The 21375-nt window shown below is 34.6% G+C and overlaps 1 protein-coding gene and 1 long non-coding RNA gene across 2 annotated transcripts; one reads left to right on the forward strand and one right to left on the reverse strand.

The window, feature by feature from the left end:
• Nucleotides 1-2594: 2594 nt before the first annotated feature.
• hck (HCK proto-oncogene, Src family tyrosine kinase) lies at nucleotides 2595-18874 on the reverse strand. The gene is made up of 13 exons (XM_046869116.1): nucleotides 18673-18874; nucleotides 13752-13886; nucleotides 9910-9946; nucleotides 9325-9421; nucleotides 9151-9246; nucleotides 7798-7901; nucleotides 7418-7567; nucleotides 6586-6738; nucleotides 6166-6348; nucleotides 5964-6040; nucleotides 5256-5409; nucleotides 5019-5150; nucleotides 2595-3857 (listed from the first exon to the last, which is right to left on the reverse strand). Exons 2-13 carry the CDS (start codon nucleotides 13875-13877, stop codon nucleotides 3655-3657), a joined length of 1512 nt encoding a protein of 503 aa, XP_046725072.1. The 5' UTR covers nucleotides 13878-13886; nucleotides 18673-18874; the 3' UTR covers nucleotides 2595-3654.
• Nucleotides 18841-20964, forward strand: LOC124398778. The gene is made up of 2 exons (XR_006928123.1): nucleotides 18841-18974; nucleotides 20402-20964. It is a non-coding gene; the product is annotated as an uncharacterized LOC124398778 (long non-coding RNA).
• The last annotated feature ends 411 nt before the right edge of the window (nucleotides 20965-21375 follow it).

The raw sequence follows: 21375 nt of genomic DNA on the forward strand, positions 1-21375 counted from the left end.
CCACAGCCTACCTGAGTATTGTTGCTGACCATGTCCATCCCTTTATGAGCACAGTGTACCCATCTTCTGATGGCTACTTCCAGCAGATAACGCGCCATGTCATAAAGCGCGAATCATCTCAGACTGGTATCTTGAACATGACAATGAGTTCACTGTACTTAAATGGCCTTCACAGTCACCAGATCTCAATCCAATAGTGCACCTTTGGGATGTGGTGGAACGGGAAATTCGCATCATGGATGTGCAGCCGACAAATTTGCAACAACTGCGTGATGCTATCATGTCAATATGGACCAAAATCTTTGAGGAATGTTTCCAGTACCTTGTTGAATCTATGCCACGAAGGATTAAGGCAGTTCTGAAGCCAAAAGGGGGTCCAACACAGTACTAGTAAGGTGTACCTAATAAAGTGGCCGGTGAGTGTATACTTGATTATAATTATATACTGCCTATATATATATATATATATATATATATATATATATATATATATATATATATATATATATATTTCAAATATTTAAATAGGATTTTTACAATTTGTGTATCCTTTGATGAAAATGGCCTAACATACTTTAGTGTTTTGTATTTTTGGAGTTTTAAAATACTGTAAAATACTTTGTAAGAAGTCTATATGATGACAAAAATGCAACCTCTGATTGGTGCCCACTCAGTATTTTGCCCAGACTTGTTGAGATCAGAGCAGAAAATTGATCCATATGGAAGACAGTGGTCCAGGTTAGAAACGTGCAGGCTGCCAGCTTTCATATCAAATAAATGTTTGATTGCTGAATATTGTACCCTAATTGAAGTAGCTGTTTAGTTGTATCATAATTTTGCATATGATTGCATGAATGACTGCCTGACATAATATATTATTATATTTATGATTAACAATCAAATGATCAATTATATACAGGTACCATCAGTTGTCTTCTTATGAATGACTTGTTTGTCATTGAGTCAGTGTTAACACCAAGTAACTAAATTAGGATACACTTATGAGTCATTTGCAAACTGTTAAACATTAAACTGTTGGTTACTTTAAAACTAACCTTCATCTGGGAGATCACAGGGAATATGTATGCAAATATTTGATCTGTTAACTAGTTGCATTTTCAGATTTATAGAGATAAGCTGTTACTAAATCAAGATAGATAGATAGATAAAAGCTATACCTTGTGTGTGTGTGTGTGCAAAGTTGGAAAGCTTCTGCTGTACAAACAAGTAAGCATCCTGTACTCAGTCATATGTGTTAAAGGTTAACTTGCATCTATAATTTCTGAGAGATATATTTATATCAAAACAGAAAGGTTGTTCAAACAGGTTCAAAGGGACAATGTGGAAAACCTAGGGGAAGGGGAAGGAATGCAGTTTTTATGAATAATAAGGACTTACATTTACATTTGCAGCATTTAGCAGACGCCCTTGTCCAGCGACGTACAAAAGTGCTTTAAGTCTCCAGCAATGAATAAATCTACACTGGTACACTAGATTACAACTTAAGATAAATCAGCCTACAACTCTGTTGAAGACAGAATTTGAATGATGGGTTTTGAAGACAGAATTTAAATGATGTTTTTTTTTTTTTGGTAATAACTGTCCATACCATTATAGTTTATTTAGTATTAACAATGATGGTTTTTGAAAATAAGTGCATCTAGCAAACTGGCATATTGACCCTAGAGTGCATTTCATTAATAGCTTGTGTGTCTAAATTTGGTTATGTGAACTGTGTGAGGGCTGGTGTTTAAACACCTCTACGCTAGGGCACACGCAGTGAAAATTTTACTACAATTGTCTTGTTTTGACGAAAATAGTGTTTTTTTTTTTTTTCTTAAATACACTTGATGGGCAAAATTATGTGAACACCTGTCTTACACCCATATATAGGCCTTTCCCAAACTGTTGCCACAAAGTTCTATGATATCTTTGTACTCTGTAGAATTTATTGGCAGGAAGAAGCTTGGCCCAGACCGAGTCTAGCATAACAATGTGCACAAACCGAGGTACATGAATACATTATGTGGCAAGTTTGATGTGCAAGAGCCTGTGTGGCCCCCACTCCTGAATTCAACTTCACTGAACACTTTTTTGGATGAAATAGAACAGTGGCTGCACCTCAAACATTTTAGAGAAGAGTCACTTCCTTAAAATGTGTGTAAATAAAAAAAGACAATATTCCCTAATGTAAACATTTCTTGTAACGACAGAACGTAGGTTTTAGCGGAAGGATTTTATTTAAATAAGGAACATTTTAATGGCATTCTAATTTTTTATACTATGTAGGTCAATTTCATTCTTTTCCTCATAAACTACTGACATTTGGGTTGAAGGTCAAAAAACAATAATGAGACTATAGATCTAGATTTAGATTGATATCTAAATGTAGTTCATCTGTAGGTGTGTTTATTTATTTATTTTTTTGCTTAAACCCAAATGTTTGTTGTTCCAATACTTTTGAAAAGGATAAGATTTATTCTAGGATAGACGTGTGCCATAATTCTATGATTGATATTAAAGATTTGTTTATGTAGTTGTATTAAAACGAAAGAAAAGATCTATTATAATAAGGAAAGACGATGCACAATACAAAGATTCGATATCCTTTAATTTAATAAGCATGTAGAAAAAGGTATAAACCCATAAAAATCTAAAGCCATTATTTCATATTTATCTCTATTTGATTTAAAGTTAAATTCTCCTTCTCTCTTTTAAATGTACTTCATTTTAATAAAAACTTCTATGTCAAGTTATAAGTGAGGTGCAGAAGGAACCAAAACTATTACAAATATATAGTACATTAGGCATTTAGGCAATATATTAACTGCATTTTAGAATAGATGATGAAATTTGCTATTATTGCACAGATGTTTAAGGAAAAAAAAAAAGTTGAAATGAAATAACAAATGAAAATGAGAGTTATGACTTCACGGTCAGAAGTAGTTTGAATTTACAGGCACATTAAAGCAGGACAATTACTGAATGTACATCACAGCAAACCAGGAAAAAAAAATCTTATGATCTCATGAAAGTCATTTAATAAAACTGTTTAAAAATATTAGTAAGCTGAAGAATGAAGAATCAGACCTAATATAGGTTGCAGTTTTGAACTATTTTATATTATTTTTCAACAATTCCAAATTGCAAATTCAAAATTCAGACAACAGAAATCTGATCAAATCATGTAGATTAAGATTTTGCTTAGGGTTAAGGGTTAGAGTGTCATTAAATATGAAACTAAAGCGAGGCAAATTTCAAATCCATCAGTTTTCCTGTTTTTTCAATGAATCCATTTCACTAAGCATGTCAAACTAAACATTTCTGAAATTCACACAGATAAAACTCCTAAAAAAATAAATGTGAGCCAGTAGAATTGCTCAAAACTAAAACATCAAAAACACAACAATCCTCAATAATCTCATACATAAATTATGACTTTGTACAGTTTTTGTGCAATCACATGCTTCACTCAACATAAGGTAAAAGGCTTTGCATGATTACATTTAGATTGCATCTTTGTAAATGATTCATTGTCATTCACTCACACTGCATTTGTATTGGATATTAATGCATGTGTGCTTGCTGTATGTGCCTAGCCTAAGGGGTGTGTGTGTGTGTGTGTGTGTGTGTGTGTGGGTGTGTGTGTGTATCTCAGGGTTGTTGTTGGTACTGGCTCTCTGTGGCCGTATAGAAGTCCTCCAGCACGCTCTGAAGGTACTCAAAGGTGGGTCTATCTTCTGGCTTGTTCTTCCAGCACTCTAGCATAATGTCGTAGAGCTCCTGAGGACAGGAGTCCAAGCGCTGCATGCGATATCCTCTCTCCAGGGAGCGAATCACCTCTGGGTTTGTCATGCCTAGACAACAAATGGAAGAAGTAATAAGGTTAGCAGGTAAGCAGAAAAAAAATCTTCTGTTGATGCATTTGATATTTTAATCAATACAGAACTTGTATAATGTTAACAATATTTGTCTAAGACAATGAGTACAAAAACGACTTGCCTCCAAAGATTTTGTGCGAAAATGCATTAGTAATTCATTATTGATCAGGAAAAGTTGACTGAATACATTGTCATATATTAGAAACATTAGATTATTTATATCCTACCGCAAAATGGCTATGAATGCACATAAAGCATCCAAAATGACTATGTTTAATTAATTTTACTACTGTACATGCACACAAAAAGCCAGCTGAAAATGACTTTATAATTAAACACTCAGATAAAAAAAAATGATTAATTGCTATGCTAATTGTTATGCTGTTTAAGTGAACTACGGTTTTCAACTGCTTTATGCAAATTAAGCTTGGTTTAATATAGATTTGGTTGGAATTAATATAATATTCGTTTTAGCCACCAGAGGTCCTCAGAGACTTCACATTAAACTGTAATTATATCTGTATACAGATGGTGACCAAAGGAAAAAAAAAGTTCTGTTTTCCTGTTGAATAAATGCAGAGTTATTCTGACTGAGGTGATATGAAAAGTTTCTATTGTAATTTATTTCATATGAGGACATTTGCCCAATCCAGAGAGTGCAAGGATTCATTAAATAGCTTGATTTTCAACTCAATTAAACACTCCTTTGGACCAAACACCGAATGAGAGAATGTCCATTACTAAAACACTGTATCTCACTTTTGACACCCATTTGTATATGTATGTATATATGTATATATGTATATATATATATATATATATATATATATATATATATATATATATATATATATATATATATATTTGTACCTTATGTAACTATGTTCTGACCTCAGTTTCTTTTATGATATAAAAATAACGTTTTAAACCAACATGAAGGAATGTATTGTACTAATAGACAATCTCTTATTCAGTTCATTAGGAGAAAGAGGTTTAAAGTTATCATGGGTCTTCAATGCCCTTCAATTTGAAAAGAACGCTGTTTTTCCTTCCGCCAGTGGATCTACTTGAAAGATATGTTCCAAAGCAAAAAAACTAAGAAAACCCTACATTAGAATGTGGTGTGGGAGTGCTGACCTGGGTATGGTGTTCGGCCATAACTGATAATCTCAGTGAGAAGAATACCGAAGGACCACACGTCTGATTTGATGGTGAAGGAGCCATAGTTAATAGCCTCTGGCGCAGTCCACTTAATGGGGAATTTGGCACCTTTACAAAAAAAAAAAAAACAGAATTTACAGTCTCATACTCTACTCAGTAAAAAAGTAAATGAGCTTTTAACAATCCTGCTAACATGAGAACCATGAGACTCACCTTCTCTGGCTGTATATTCGTTGTCCTCTATAATACGTGCCAAACCAAAATCAGCAATTTTGCACACCAGACTCTTATTAACCAGAATATTTGCAGCCCGCAAGTCTCTGTGTATGTAGTTCCTTCGTTCGATGTAGGCCATGCCTTCTGCTATCTGGGCAGACAGAGACAAGTGGAATCTTGAACAAAATCTAGGCTAAGAGTCGTTATCTTCAACACAACAATGCGCCATGTGTCTGTCCTAGACTGCCTCTGAAGTGGTACTTTTCAGATTAGCCTGTTACACCCTTTTTTTTTTTTTTTTTTATATCTACGGAATCCTATAATTAAAGAAATCAAGATTTGTGGTTTAATCCTTTTTTAACCCTTTGTTTTCATGGTATAAATGTTAGTTTTTCCCCCTTTTATTAATAAAATAAAAATATACTGTATAGTAAATATTGAAAATATTATTATTATTTAGTTATTTTTTTTTATTGTTTAAGGTATATACACACACACACACACACACACACAAAGCCTGGTACACCAGGGTACGGTGTCCATGACTACCTGTGAACATACACACAGGTACCGTTTGCTTATCGTATTTGAATATTAAAATTCAACCATTAACAGGACAAATCTGCTTTGTACATCAAAGGCAAATGTTCCATGGTACATTCAGTTCCACACCTTAAAAAAAACACAGGACACAGACAGTCTTACCTGTGCAGAGAAGTCTATCAGTTTGGGCAACTGGAGACGATTTCCTTCGTCAGTCTTAATGAAGTCCAATAAACTGCCTTTAAAATGCAGACATTGACAGTTAAAAATGGAAACTCTGCCTTTTTTTTCTAAGAAATCATCCATCCATTCACACACACACACACACACACACACACACACACACACACACACACACACACACCTTTCTCCATGAATTCTGTGATGATGTAGATGGGCTCTTCCTTGGTAACTACAGCATTAAGGCGGACCAGCTTGTCATGCTGGAGACTCTTCATAAGGTTTGCTTCCATCAAGAATGCCTCCACAGACATACTGCCTGGCTTCATAGTCTTCACAGCCACTTTGGTATGCTTGTTGTATGTGGCTGAAATCGAGAAGAGAAACTACAATTAAAATCTTACATATGCGTTATTATTCATTTGCTCATTGTTTTTTCATGGCCATGACATATATTCAAGAAACTGAGTTTCATATGCAAAAAAACTTTAACACGCAGAAATATCTCTGACCATCTGAATCAAATGTTGCTGTGAGATGCCGGAAGGGTCAAAATAGACCAGTAAAAGATATCACAAAAACATTAAAAGGAAACTGGTTTTACCCATCCAAACTTCTCCAAATTGTCCAGCTCCCAGCTTTTTGTCCAGCTTGAGAGATTCTCGTGGGATTTCCCAGGCATCCTTTTCCCATGGCTTTTGGGGTTTGGCACTGATGCAGGCGCCAGTGAGTGCCTGACACAGTCCATCACCCTGCTCTGTGGAAAAGACAGAAACACATCTCATCCATGAACCTAATCTAATGCAAAAAAAATTTTTTTAAATCAATTTATATATATATATATATATATATATGTTTGTGTGTGTATTTTAAAGTGAGTTGTTGGAAAAGGGGGGTTCTGTTCTTACAGCTTACAGAGTGTGTATTAGATAGCAAAAAAGTACTTTTAAATGGAAAATGTACACTCAGCTCAAAAAAAGAGCACAAGACCTGCGCTACTTACTGCTAAGATGAATTGCTGCGAGAACATCTCACAATGTGACACAAAGAGATTACACCTTTTTTCTTCATTTTATGAATTCTTTCTTGTGAATAGGAAATACTCTATTTGACTAGATACAGCTTTGGAAACTCTCTCTCTAAAATAAACATGATTATTTGGCTTAAAGTGAAAACACACACACATACATACGCGCACACACACACACACACACACACACACACACACACACATACACACACACATATATATATATATATATATATATATATATATATATATATATATATATATATATTTTTTTTTTTTTTTTTTTTTTATTATTATTATTATTTCTTTAAAAAAATATATTTTTTTATCTTAGCCACAGTACAGTCAGACCCCTTTAAGTTAGACATGTTGTGGTGTATGCGTTATGATTTCCTTTGGCTCTTACTCTTGTAATGGTTGACCAGCTCCTGCAGGGTGTTGAACGTGATTCGAGGCGAAATGTAGAAACCACCACTGTCTAGAGTGCGGATCTTGTAATGCTTCACTGTGTCACCTGTTTGAGGGTCGTGGTCCCTAACAGATAATGAGTAGCTTCCTGTGACAAAGAAGTGCTAATTAGTGTGAATTACCTCATCAATAACTACTGAACTCTAGAAAAATGAAAATAATAATAATAAATCAGCATAATCTTTATTTGATATGATTCTTTTTATTTATTTGATAATCATTTACTAATGACAAGATTAAACTCTTTTAGGAAATACGATAGAAGCAAATGATGAAGAGACTTTTGAGAGTTGAATTTAGCAGGTAGGTTGAACTCACCTTTAGTGGTCTCACTGTCTCTGATCATGAAAGAGCCCACTTTATTCCCAGCAACCAGGAGCTGTCTCTCTGCATCTTTCCTGCTCACTGCTTTGAAGAACCAGCTAAAAGACATTCACAAAAGCACTGGCTTACAGGTGTGCATTCTATAGTCCACACGGAGCACCAGAAAAAAAAATAGACTGTTTATGTAAGCCACAAGTCTCAGGGGGAACGGGATGTCAGACATGAAGCATGTGGACAACGAGAGACAAAACCTTTCTGATAAAGTAACCTGTTCATTTTCTATTGTAGCTGTTTTGGTTGCTGATTAAAAATGCCTTGTATTTATTTTAAAATCCTAGCCGCTGTTTACTTCATAAGCGCTGTAAAATCATAACAAATAGCTAGCAACACTGGTGGCTACATTGAGGTAAAGAAATGCATTCGTTTTACGTCAAGCATTTCATTAGTTTGTCAAAAGTTCTGGAACGTGTGAATGTTCCTGGCAAAATAACTCCTACAACTGATTCTTTTACAGTTGTAACAAAGTATTTTTTACTTCAGAACTGTACTGAAGCACCATAAGTAATTAACTGCAGTTTCATTTTCTAAAACTTTGACTTCACTACATTTTAATGGGTTTAACTCCATTACATTTCATAAGCACATGCTGTCATTCTCACACTCTGAGGTAAATACAGTACATAAACTGCGATAAAAGACAATCTGCCACAAGACCACAAACTTAACCCTATGGTTCTCGCAAGTGTTGGTGTATTCTTACTGTGTGTGTGTAACAACAGAAAGCACCTTAACTCCTTAAGAAGTTATGATGCTCAGAAGAAATTGCTTAAATTATTATTATGTAATGTAATATAGAATATTATATCATATCAAAACTGCAAAAGACCAAAACTTGTAATGCTTATACTGTACTTATTTTTACAGGCGGGATATTTAAGCAGGGTATTTGTACTTTAATTTCAATACAGAAATGGTGTACTTCTTTTTCAATGGCGTCCACTACAGTTCATGCGTAGATTTTTGGAAATGCATTCAGCTAAGTTTAGTTAAAAAAACAGAAGCTGAAATAACAGTGGGAGGTGGTATGAGTGGTCAGACCTTGGATAAGAGTGGAATTAAAAAAGGCTAACCTTTATGCTGGCTGATCTCTAAATAAACTTTAGTGCGCAAAAGCTGTATGTGCCAAGGCTGACTCAGTGCTGATATCTAGCTAATAGCCATCAATACAAATTGAACTGATTTGTACACACTGTGCTCGTCATTACCCTGAATTCCCGGCATAGTTTGTTGATAATATACTGCATGATGTCTTTCTGATATGCTATATTGTGTATATCATACACTCACTCTTCAGTTTGAAGTGTGTCTTTAGCTACATAGTTACTGGGAATGTAGCCCTCCTGACCAGTGCTCACAGACTTTGCTTTCCACCATTCTCCTGACCTGCAAAGAGACAAAGAATGGATGTGTGAAAATAAATCCAGGAACCACTTTCGACATCGTATGTACGGGGGCACTTACTCTTGTAAAATGTTTAACTTGTCTCCTTTTTTAAAGCCCAGGTCCCCTTCGTGCAAGCCTTCGTAATCGAAGAGCGCTATGGCGATGTTGTCGAAATCTACGAAGCATCAACAGACTTTTCATTTTTACTCGGCCACAGTTAATGTCGAATCAGTGTACTTATCACATTATAAAAAATGTGTAAAGCCAGAACATTAAGCACTGAGAATTCATCACGCTATAAATACTTTTAAAGTGGCAAACAGGAAATGTTAAGAAAATCTAACATGTATTACGGTTTGTTTGAGTAGCATCTCTGCAAATTAACGTGTAGGAAAGTATAGTATTAATAGCTCAGCTTTTAGATGTTAGATGAGACTGTTAGATATGACTTCCTCTTTAGAATACAGTGAACATTTTATGAAATAGCGCTCCACCTCAATTGAACCGAATTATCTATAGCTTTAGAAAGTTTTCAAAACCAAACGTTCACACGTCTTCCTTTTAAAATGATTAGTCTCAAACCAGGGATGGGTGACGGTTGATTTTAGGCTGATCGTAGGACATTTGTAACAAATTTTTTACCGAGTGAAAAATGTCACTCACCATCTGCGCTTGCGGAAGGAAGATTTGAGCTTTTGTTCTGTTAAGAAAAAGAAGCAACAGTGATTTCTGTTAGGACAAATTGTTTTTTTCAAAGCTTATAAATATGAACTGAACCTTAATAAAAGATAAATAGTTAACAATTGTTCAAATCACTTAAAGATTTGTTCTGACACATTCAGTTATGAAATCAATAATTGTGTCAGTTTCTGTTGAAAGAGCAACTTCTGTGAAAAGTGTCTGTCAAAGCTGTAAGCCTGATACATATGCAATGGGTATCATGCTAATAAAAGGTAAAGGCTTTAAAATATGTGATTTGTTATAGTTATCTCCCGACATCTATGCTCAATCGTTGCACAGTATATTGTATATTACTATATATACACATATATTATTACCTACGGCACCTTTTGTACATTATTCATCCTCACCCCTGTATAAATAGCCCCCCATACCCTTATTTATCACACTGCTATTTATTCATTGTAAATTGGTCACTTATGCACTTGTGGTTAGATGCTAACTGCATTTCATTGGTTCTGTACATATACCTTGCACAATGACGATAAAGTTAAATCTAAATATAACACTCCTACAAATACAAATCAAATACATGTCAAACTGCACAGCAGCAGCTACTTCATCAACACTTCGGAAGGATTTTGTTAGAGCTTTCTAAGAAAGAGCGAAGAGCTTCTGCTCTTGCAGTTCAATTCTGGCTCACTTTCCACGTTTGTAGATGGTCCCATATTTTTTCGCAACAAAAAAAAAAAACATGGAAAAAAAAATAGATTACGACTAAGATTTAATCCCGCCAGCTTTAGCAGAAGTGCATGTACAGTATCAATGAACTGCTGCTCTAATCCCAAAGCCTATCCTGTGCTTATTCCAGGATTCTATTTTTCTTTCAAATGACTGACTTTATAGTATATTATATAGCATATAATAGTATACAGAGAAGGAATCATAATGAATCATACAATCACACTGGGAATGGGTTCACTTTTAAGCCTGGTTCCTCTCTGGGTTTCTTCCTCATATTGTCTCTTTCTACGCTATGGTGGCCTCTCACTTTGCCATTAACAGTCTATATCCACAATCTGGTAAAGCTGCTTTTTGCAATGATGTCTGTTGTTTAATTCAGTTGAATTGAATTGGGAGAAGTTATATTGGCTTTGTGTTTCGAGTATTAAAGTGATGTGTACATAAAGTAAATATTGTCTGCTTTTAAATGAAGAGGCACTGCCATAGTGTTTAGCTGTACCCCCCATCTGGATAATCCTACATGTTTAAACCACCACCACAGAATCAATTCTAGGTTGTAACAAGAGGACGACACAACACTAAAGCCACCAACGTCACAAACAGGACGTGGATGTGGCGCAGCCCTACAGTTCGGCCATTGTTCAAATTATACAGATGTTATTTGGCAGGGGCAGAACATTGACTAGGTTTTAGTGAAATTTGCCTGAGTTGCTGCATCTACTTCTCGAAACCTTCCAATAGTATAAAATGACTGAAATTAGATAATAGTCTCTCTCTCAGTCCAGCTTCAGACATTAATTAAATAATAAAGAACAAACTGAAATGTTATGCTAACTTAATTAAGTTAACTTTATTTCTGAATTCCCTTCCCACCTTCCATTCCTGGACAAATTCTCATAGCTTAAAAGAGGACAAACAGCAAAAACGAAAATCGTGGTTTATTTTTTTTTCATGAACAAGGTCAGTGTTAAAACTGTCACAAACATTTTACCTTTATGACCCATACACCCTGAATCCTTTTTCCTTGTTTGGCGTATGATAGCTCTGGCTACATTGCACAGGCTTTTGGTTAGCCACAGACCAATGCTCAGCAGTTACTTTACACCAGCGTCTATTATTTGCATCAAGGGTTCTGTTGGTAACTATTAATACATCAAAGTCTGGCAGATTTACTATTGTAGTGTGACTTATTGAAATTAATTGTAATGTTCTAATGAGTATAGAGTACAGGATGAAATAACCGTTTATGTAATATTTTATATTGCAACATTTTTCCTTTGTGTTCTGTATTATAAAATGTAGCATGACTTGTAGGTTGCACAGCATAGAATTATCACAGATCCTCTTTGGAGCATTGGCTACACCTTTCAGTTAACCAGGTTTTTTACTTTCTATATTCATGTAGCCCTGAATATCACAATCAAGACCTTTTTACTAATATTTACTTAACATTTCACCAAACCAATCATGTTTTGACGTGAAACTTAAGAAAATGTCATTTACATGAAATTAAATTGGAAATAGGAATGAATGAATTTTAAAGTAAGTTCGGATTATTACCAAATAATTACACTTTTGTGTCCCTATGAGGTCTTTGCTGTTTAAAATCACATGAATCCTGTTTTACCTATTAACTTAATACTTGATAAACTCTTTAAGTTTGTGGCAAGAGTGCATAAACTGGGCCTGACAGATTTTAGACTTTAGAATTGGTGTTGTCTTTTATTGTCTTGTATAAAATATCCTCACAATCCTGTACAAATACATTCAAATGTTATACAGAGTTTAAAATCCACCAACAGTTGGCATACTAATTTTTATATTATATTGAATGTTAAATCATTTAAATTTTCTTTTTGCCTACCCAACCCTTTATGCTTTCAAATATTTGATTTTACAGTACATCTAAAAACCCTCCATTCTAGGAGTAAATATTACCTCCTAAGACAAAATCAGTGTTTCCTAATGCAATGTTTCTCATTGTGGCATCCCTTAGGCATAGTATGTAATTGTTTTATTCATCAAAACTGATGTTTTTCCTTCGTTTATTATATCCTCAAAGTTGAAGCTAGTAGGTAAATTGAATAAAAACACATCCACACCCTTGATAATTCGAAAACATGTAAGCCTACAAAAAAAAATAAAAAATAAAAATAAAATTTCAGCAGTAAAACCTCTATTGCAACAAAATTGATAATGATGAGAAATGAATGACACATTTCTGTGACTGAGCCATATATTTGAATATTCGGACTATGTTAATAAATCATTCTGTAGCCAATCTTTTTATATTTGATAGTTAAACAAGTTTAAAGAGATTGAAAGCCTCTGCTCTTAAAATACATTATTAAAACAGAAGAAAATCTGTGTAAAATGGTGTTCAGCAATTTGTTCTTTAGTTGTAAGGTGCTGAATGTTATACTTGATGGTATTTATATAGTATATTTTTTCTTTGGAGGCACTGCTCTGAAACTACTATGAAACTGGAATGTTTTGTTGAAAGATCTTTCAGATCCTGAAGCATGATGCTACAACAAAAACATTTTTGGAACTTCTGTATCTCATAATAATTACATGGGGTTTTGACTTAAAAATGAAACCATCATTAGCATTAGTGTCGAGAATGGTTCCCTATTCTCTTTAGAGCATTAATTTCCCATTAGAGTTTATATAAGGGTTTGTACACTAAAATTGTGAGATTTCATACATTTACTGAAGTTAGCACACTATGCTTACACATTTGACAGCACTATGTAGGGGATAGGGAGTTGTTTCAGAAAGATGAGTCATGTGACGTTTCGGCAAATTTCAGGACAATATATTGGAATAAACCCTCATTCTGTGCCGTCACCCTACTTTAGCAGTCAGGAAGAGGAAGCACACCCGAGCAAGCTGAACATACTAAAATATTCCATTGTCGACGACCTTGCAAACATCGGCGACTCACTAATGTGCAATCATCAACTTTTTAAGCCGAAGTAAGATTATGAGAAAGTCCCTGTAACACTTCTTCTTTTTAGAAGCCTCTTCGCTTTCCTGCTCAACCCAATGAAAAAACACTGGTGTAGAATTCCACTTACAGCCTTGCTCCCGGCCGTCGGGTCTTTCACATAGTGCCCTGTTTGATTGCGGTTTCCTATGTCGTTGCCATCACCCACCGTTTTGCCGCCGGATTCCTGGTCTGGCTTCGTGCCAACACAGCCCATGATAAAAACCTGCACACAGACAACCAGCGAAATGAGTACAGAAACCAGACATTGCTGCTGTTATGCAACATGACAGCTGGGGTTATTTATGGAATAATGTATAATTGCTATAACGGCTTTCTCTTATATTTCAAAATATAGTGATATTTGTTACTTGTACATCAAAAGATATCTACTCTTTTAAACAGGAAGTACAGAGATGGTGGTCCTGTGGTGTGCAAATGTAAGACTCAGCGAATTGAAAGCCATTTAAAGGAAGACGCAAGGGGAAACAATGTCACACACACAAGCTCTGCATTTTGTACTCCCGGTACAGATTAAGCAAGTAGAACCAGCTGTTTAAACTATTACTCTATTTGGAAAGTACAGTCCACATTATATTCCACAAAAATTAAAATTAAATGCCATATCACTCTGCTGAACACTGCTCCTTTCACTGTCGTTCTACAGAAGACATCCACAGTAAAAGCTGTGCTTTGGAGTGATATTGTTCGAGTCTAATTATTAAAACCTATTGTAAGTCATCGCAATTCTCTATACACACTGGTATAAAGTATTTTTGGAGAAAACCAAACATAAAAACCTGCTGTTCTGATTCTAGAATCAGTAACGTTACAATAAGGTCTCTCTCTGCCTCTTTCTCACTCTGTCTCTCTTCTGTTCACATCATAGTACCTTGTGGTTTGTCTCACATGCCCTTAAACATACATACACACACACACACACACACACACACACACACACACACACACACACACACCATATGGGCAAAAGTATTGGGACACCGGACTTTTACAGGCATATGTGGTTCTCTCCCAAACTGGTACCATAAAGTTGGATGATAGATATATAGGATGTGTTTGGATGCAATATCATTACATTTTCCCTTCACTTGAGACCCAAACATGCTATATGACATGAACTAGTATTCGTTTTTTTCAAGAAAAACAAAAGCAGCTCATGTATAAAAATAACGGATACTTTCATTTCTCTTCTATTAATTTTCACATCACAAAAAAAATATTGAATTTCGAGTATAGTATTTTGAGGTGATTTTAATTTGATTTAAAGTGATACAAAAAATTATATTTACACTTCTACTCTGCCTCTGAAAAAAAGTCTATCTATCACATGCACACCAAATATTATGTTACAGTATCGAGTACATATGTGAATAAAAATTTGATACATTCATCCAGGTTTGCAATGGGAAAATAGCAACAGGAATTAAAACTACATTGTTCCCTCTTCTATTCTTCTTCGTGTGTTTATATATTATCTGATTCTGCAAGGCATAGCTCATCTATGAATCTCCTTGACTCAAACTCTGTAATTGTAGGAAAACTCCCTGCTATGTTGTATATTGTGTGATGTATATTATTGGATTGGATGCAAGGTAATTGGGGTTGCAGGGTATTAAAAGGTACTGGGGGTTTTCCAAACACGAGCACTGTACAATCACATAAAAAGGGGTCAAAGACTATCGGATCAACTTTGAATGAATATACAGTAACACTCTGCCCCCGTGTTTGTTCAAAGCAGTTCTTTGACTCATGAACAGACTCAGCTACTGTGTAGAAACAAATCATTCCGAGGGCTTGTATTGAATAAGTTGCATGGTTTATTACATCACTTTATTGGCACACTATAGGTATATTTATGTATATAACGAGACTTGTTCACTGATAAAAATACAAAAATAGAAGCAGTCTTCTAACCTTTGGAAGCTAAGTGTAAGGGAATAGTCTTCTGAAGCAATAAAAAAAGAAGCTAAGCAAAAGCTATAGTACTGTAAATATAATTAAGCTTGGCCTCTGGTGACCTTTAATTTTGCCTTTTTTACAACTTTGGCTGTACCTTCCTTGGACAAGTTTATTTTTGAGAAAAAAAGTAAAAAAAAAAAAACTACCTGACACTCACCTACATAATATTCTTTGCTGCTGCCCAATTTGTAAACCAACTTTCGAAAAGGAACAGATTTAGGTTTCTCATTATAGGTCACTGAGATTACAAAAATATGGCTGTATTGCTTATAGTTTGAATAGCCGTGTTAGGCATTGAACGCTATGGCATTTTATGGAATTCATTCATCTAGAAGAGGTTAGAAATAAAACTGAATTATATGTGGATCACTCAACCCCTTAATCAAGTTACATTTTTCGGCCATTTATAGAAAACACGTTTGGGCACCTCTGCTCTAAACCTTATCCTATCTTCCCAGAATTTTGTCTGCAGATATATATATATATATATATATATATATATATATATATATATATATATATATATATATATATATATATATATGTGTGTGCACTCCAGTTCCTGCTAGAACACAACAGTATTCAAAATACATATTCAAAGTGTCTTCAACAGAAGCTCAGGAGGGCAGAGTCCTGGTAAAGAGAGCGAGCATATACCACAATCACTTCCTCTAGTTGCTTTATGGTGGGAAAGCCCAGGGAATATGGTAGATGAACTTATGCAAACAAGTAAAGTCATTTAAGCAATACTGCCCCTCATCCACTTCTAATAAGTCCCTCATCCCCTATATATATATATATCTCACAAGAAATGTGTGTGTATATATATATATATATATATATATATATATATATATATATATATATATATATATATATATATATATATTCTGCACTTGAAAAAAAATACTATATTAAAAAGAAACTGGACCTATTTACGACAGGATACATACTAAAGGCAAAAGGCATGAAAAGAACCGGCTAATGGGGTCCAGCTTATTGACAACAAATGAGACAGCTAGTGTTTATTATATATAAATAAATAAATAAATAAATACAGTAGAGCTTCTCTCAAACATTAATACACAATGCACCAAACAATAATATGTATAACTATATAAATAGCAAAAGGAAAAGAGTTGGTCCTTAACATGGTCTCCAGTAAACAGATCATCAGAACAAAGCAGAGTAGGAGTTTGCATTACAGCTCACTGGACACCGCTATAGTCAAACTCAACTACACACACACACACTGAAGTTGTCCGATTTGGCAGGAAGGCACTGAAGCAGAAAAAAAGGCAAACTAAAAACTTACTTCCTCATTCCGCTCTCACTAGTTCCTCTTTTGCTCTATTCTTATTACTATGCAGCTATATCTGTCTTGTTTTTACTACTGCTTTTTTGTTACTGGAGCTGGAACATTTTATATATTCAGCTGTTTTTTTTCTGGAAATCCAAACTGCAGATTTCAAGATAAGTATTAGTCATGTAGATTTTCACATGAATGAACCCGATTTGGTGCCTTCACCTCCTTAAATAGGAAGACACTATTCAAATTAATCAACACAGAAAGTTTTATGTTCTCCTTGGAGCCACACAGAACAGAGAAATGTCCAGCTCTGTTTTAAAAGTGGAACTCAGAGACTGATTGCATCCTCAGAACTCTGAACTCAGAGCAAGGGGGAAGTCAGCGAAAGCCCTTCTCTAACAGGAAGCTGGTGTATTTGATGCAAAAAAAAAGAAAGATAAAAAATAGGGTTTTTGAGGCTGAACTGTTTTTTTTTTTTACCGGAACAACTATGACCTCTAGGCCGGTAAGTTAATATAGAACGCACAGCCCATAGTATTGTGGCATGTTGCTATTTTCAGCCTCCTTGCTGTGCTGTTAGCTTGTGTTCTTGTTCTGAGATGATGTCTTTGTCAAATTATGTGTATAATTTGCAGTTTATATTCTTTGGCTTTTGAAAATATAAATGTATCAGTCCTTGATAGTGTGTCTAAGATGCTAATTTCTAGCACCTTTGGGGATTAGCACTTTCTGTCTCTGTTCACTATCTCACACTGTGGTCAGTTAATGGAAACTTGGGTTTGTGCTGCTGTTATAATTATCTTTTTTTTTTTTTTTCACAGTTCAATTCTAATCGACCTCTCAGTTGCCCTGCATAAATGACTTACAAAACATTTGATGTACTTTGTAACTGTATCCCCGAAATCTAAAACCCGAGTCGACATTTTATGAGTGGTTCAATCTGTATTCGAAACAATATTATCCAGTTTTACTTGGCGCTTATTATATATTTTATATGTGAAATGGTCAAATGGTCATTTAGTCGGTCACTTATCATTAGGTTTTCGCACTAAAATTCTGGACATTTGACCTTAAAAAAACAATCCGTTCATTGTTTTTCTGCGTTGCCACCAAAAGTAAAAAATCTAATCACATTTATAATTTCTGTTCAAGACAAAGCTTGTCAAAAGCGTCTCATCTTTACAGGGAAATTGAACACTGAACTATTGAACAGAACAGAACTAGTCTAATAAAACAGACTAAAACTGAAATGGTTCCATAACAAAAGAACTGCTTTCACATCTCTACATACGAGACAGACAGAGGCTTGAATAGAACGTTTGCTTGATTGATTGCTTTATAGTTATAATGTTTTTGGTGCCGGTTTGTTAAGTGAACTTTATTATGATACCCTTTAATACAACTTTATTTTGCATAACACAAACTGGAACAGTTGATTACTATATAGCTATAATTAATCTGTAAATCAATTAAAAAAAAACATTACATGTGGGTCAGTTTTTTTGAAGATGCAAATTCAGACATTTAAATAGTGACTCGTTTAGCATTTAAATATGTAAAAAAATAATAATAATAATAAATATAAAAAAATTATGTATGTATATATATATATATATATATATATATATATATATATATATATATATATATATATATATATAGACATAGACATCAGAAATATTAGACTGATACTGAAATGAGTAAGTAAATAAATATTACTTACTTAATCCAAGTATTTAATCCAAGATCATGAGAAAAGATTTTTTTTTCTTTTTTTTTTTGCACTAAAACACGTTTTGTTTATCTCCTTTTTTCTAAGCCGGTTCCTCCATGTCTTCTAGCGGTCTCTGTGCAGTGTTGTGAGCAAATGATTCAACGATTCAAATGAGAGGTAACAGTAAAGTCTAAATGAATGAGGAGGAAGTTCAGCCACCTACTGAGAGAACTGCGCGCGCACCGGCTGTATCCCAAACCGTACAGCAACCTTCATCGTGTCGACAGTGGACGTCACCGAGGGCAGGAACGGTAGGTGGAGCGCGATCTCGCTGTACTGTCATGCACGTTGTTTGCGGTTGAGGATTTACCCCAATCTGTATCCGCTTGGCTCCAGTGATCTTACACAGGAGCCACACAGACGGAATCACAGTTTCAAACTGGAGCTGAAGAAATGCCCATATATATATATATATATATATATATATATATATATATATATATATATATATATATATATTTATATAAATATATGTGTGTGTGTGTGTGTGTGTGTGTGTGTGTGTGTGTGTGTGTGTGTGTGTGTGTGCATTGATATTATTATTATTAAAATAATATTAATAATTATTATAATTATTATAATTATAATTATCATCATTATTATTATTATTCCTCCCATGCCGTGCAAGTGCCCAAGAGTACACACACACACACACACACACACACACACACACACACACACACACACACACACATTGTTGTTTAGGGTTGATTAGGGCTGTTGATCGATTAACATATTTAACCGCAATTAATCGCACAATTGTCACGAGTTAGCTTGTGATTAATCGCAACTTAATCGCACATTTTTATCTGTTCTAAGTGTACTTTGTGCTGTGTGGTTTTTCGGTTAAACCAAAGAAAGTGTTTTTACACAAACATTAGACAACAAATGTTCATGTTGTTGACATAATAATAAAATAATAATAATAATAATAATAATAATAATAATAATAATAATTATTATTATTATTATAATTATTTTTTTATTATTATTATTATATAATTCATTAATATTCATTCATTAATAATAATCTTTTTTTTTTTTTTTTATTGAGACACAAAGCAGACAGTGTTTGTGGATGCAACCAGCAATCCTGTAATCCCTTATCAAATTAAATAGCAACTTCCTTTATTGAGAACAAGAGTGAAGGAGTGTATGTCTGAGAGAGAGAGAAAAGAGAGAGAGAGAGAGAGAGAGAGAGAGAGAGAGAGAGAGAGAGAGAGAGAGAGAGAGAGAGAGAGTGAGATCAGAAAAGGGATTAAATGAATCCTATACTAAAAGAGGGTGGGTTATTGTGCTCTGCTCTTGTAGTTCCCCATGCTTAAAATCCATCCATCTGTCCACTGGTAAATGAAATGCCACTTGGCATGACTGTACAGCACATAGTCTTGCTCTCTCTCTCTCTCTCTCTCTCTCTCTCTCTCTCTCTCTCACACACACACACACACACACACACACACACACAGACCTTCACACAGCACGACTCATGTGTATGGGCTCAAAATATGCAAATACCTTGAAGAGAAGGAACAAGTTAAACTCTGTGCTGATTATAATTATCCAAACTATTAACCTGTACATCACCACACTTACATGTTTCACAAATAAGTTTAAACACCACAATATTATATGAGCACATTGGAAGCGAATGATATTTGTGTTATTTTGATTTATTTAGCAAAAGAAGAAGAAGGAGCAGAAGAAGAAGAAAGTACACACTGCTGTATGAATGATCTTTTAAAATAGCCAGTTACACTGTAAAACCTTTCAAATGTATTTTTGTTTTACAAAACTTGAGTTTTAAGCATGCGAAATCCGTAACATACTAATTTATACCATATACCACAAAAATGGTAACAGCAAATAAAAGGATTCAAACAAAACAGGTGGTTGAATTCTTAAGTGCTTGTATCATCGTATTAAAAAAAGTATTACAAATTATACCATTCTGAACATTGTGGTATACCTTTGTCATTGCACATATTGTGAAATAATACATCACATCCCGGTAGTGAAATATTGTTTCCCGTATGCTTTGTCAGAGGAAATGTGTCCATACTGCTATGTACTTCTCTGCCTGTGCTCTGACCCTTGCTAGAGTCGCTGCCAAAAACACAAATCTCAAAATAGCTCATAACGGTTTTAATTCAACATACACTGATCCATATTATACATTCTGTCAAGCTTTTAAGACAATATTTGAAAGCCATCCAGGGATGATTTCCCTCAGGGACTCAGTTATTAATAAACTGCACTAAGTAAGTGTGACATAGCTAAAGACATTTTTTTGCTGTCAGTGCTACACATCCTTCCCCTACCCCTTTAGACGCTCGAAATTATAGCTGCTGCAAGTGGAAAATTCACTCTTACAAAATGTGTTCTGCCATCGCAAAAAACCAAAACCAAAAAGAGGAAGAGGAGGGTGTTTCATTTTTGTCACATTTGCAAGACAGGCCTTTAAAAAAATACTGCAAAAAAAAAAAAAAAAAAATTGCCTGGCTGGCTGACAGTAAGTTGCCTCTATGAAAGACATGCTTAAACTTATCCAGGAAGTGAAAATGGAAGCCGATACTTAAGTCCATGAAAAAAAAGAGAGAGACAGAGACAGAGACACAGAAAGAGAGAGAGAGAGAGAGAGAAAGAGAGAGAGAA

The sequence above is a fragment of the Silurus meridionalis genome, chromosome 16 (assembly GCF_014805685.1).
Source record: "Silurus meridionalis isolate SWU-2019-XX chromosome 16, ASM1480568v1, whole genome shotgun sequence".
Taxonomy (NCBI): domain Eukaryota; kingdom Metazoa; phylum Chordata; class Actinopteri; order Siluriformes; family Siluridae; genus Silurus; species Silurus meridionalis.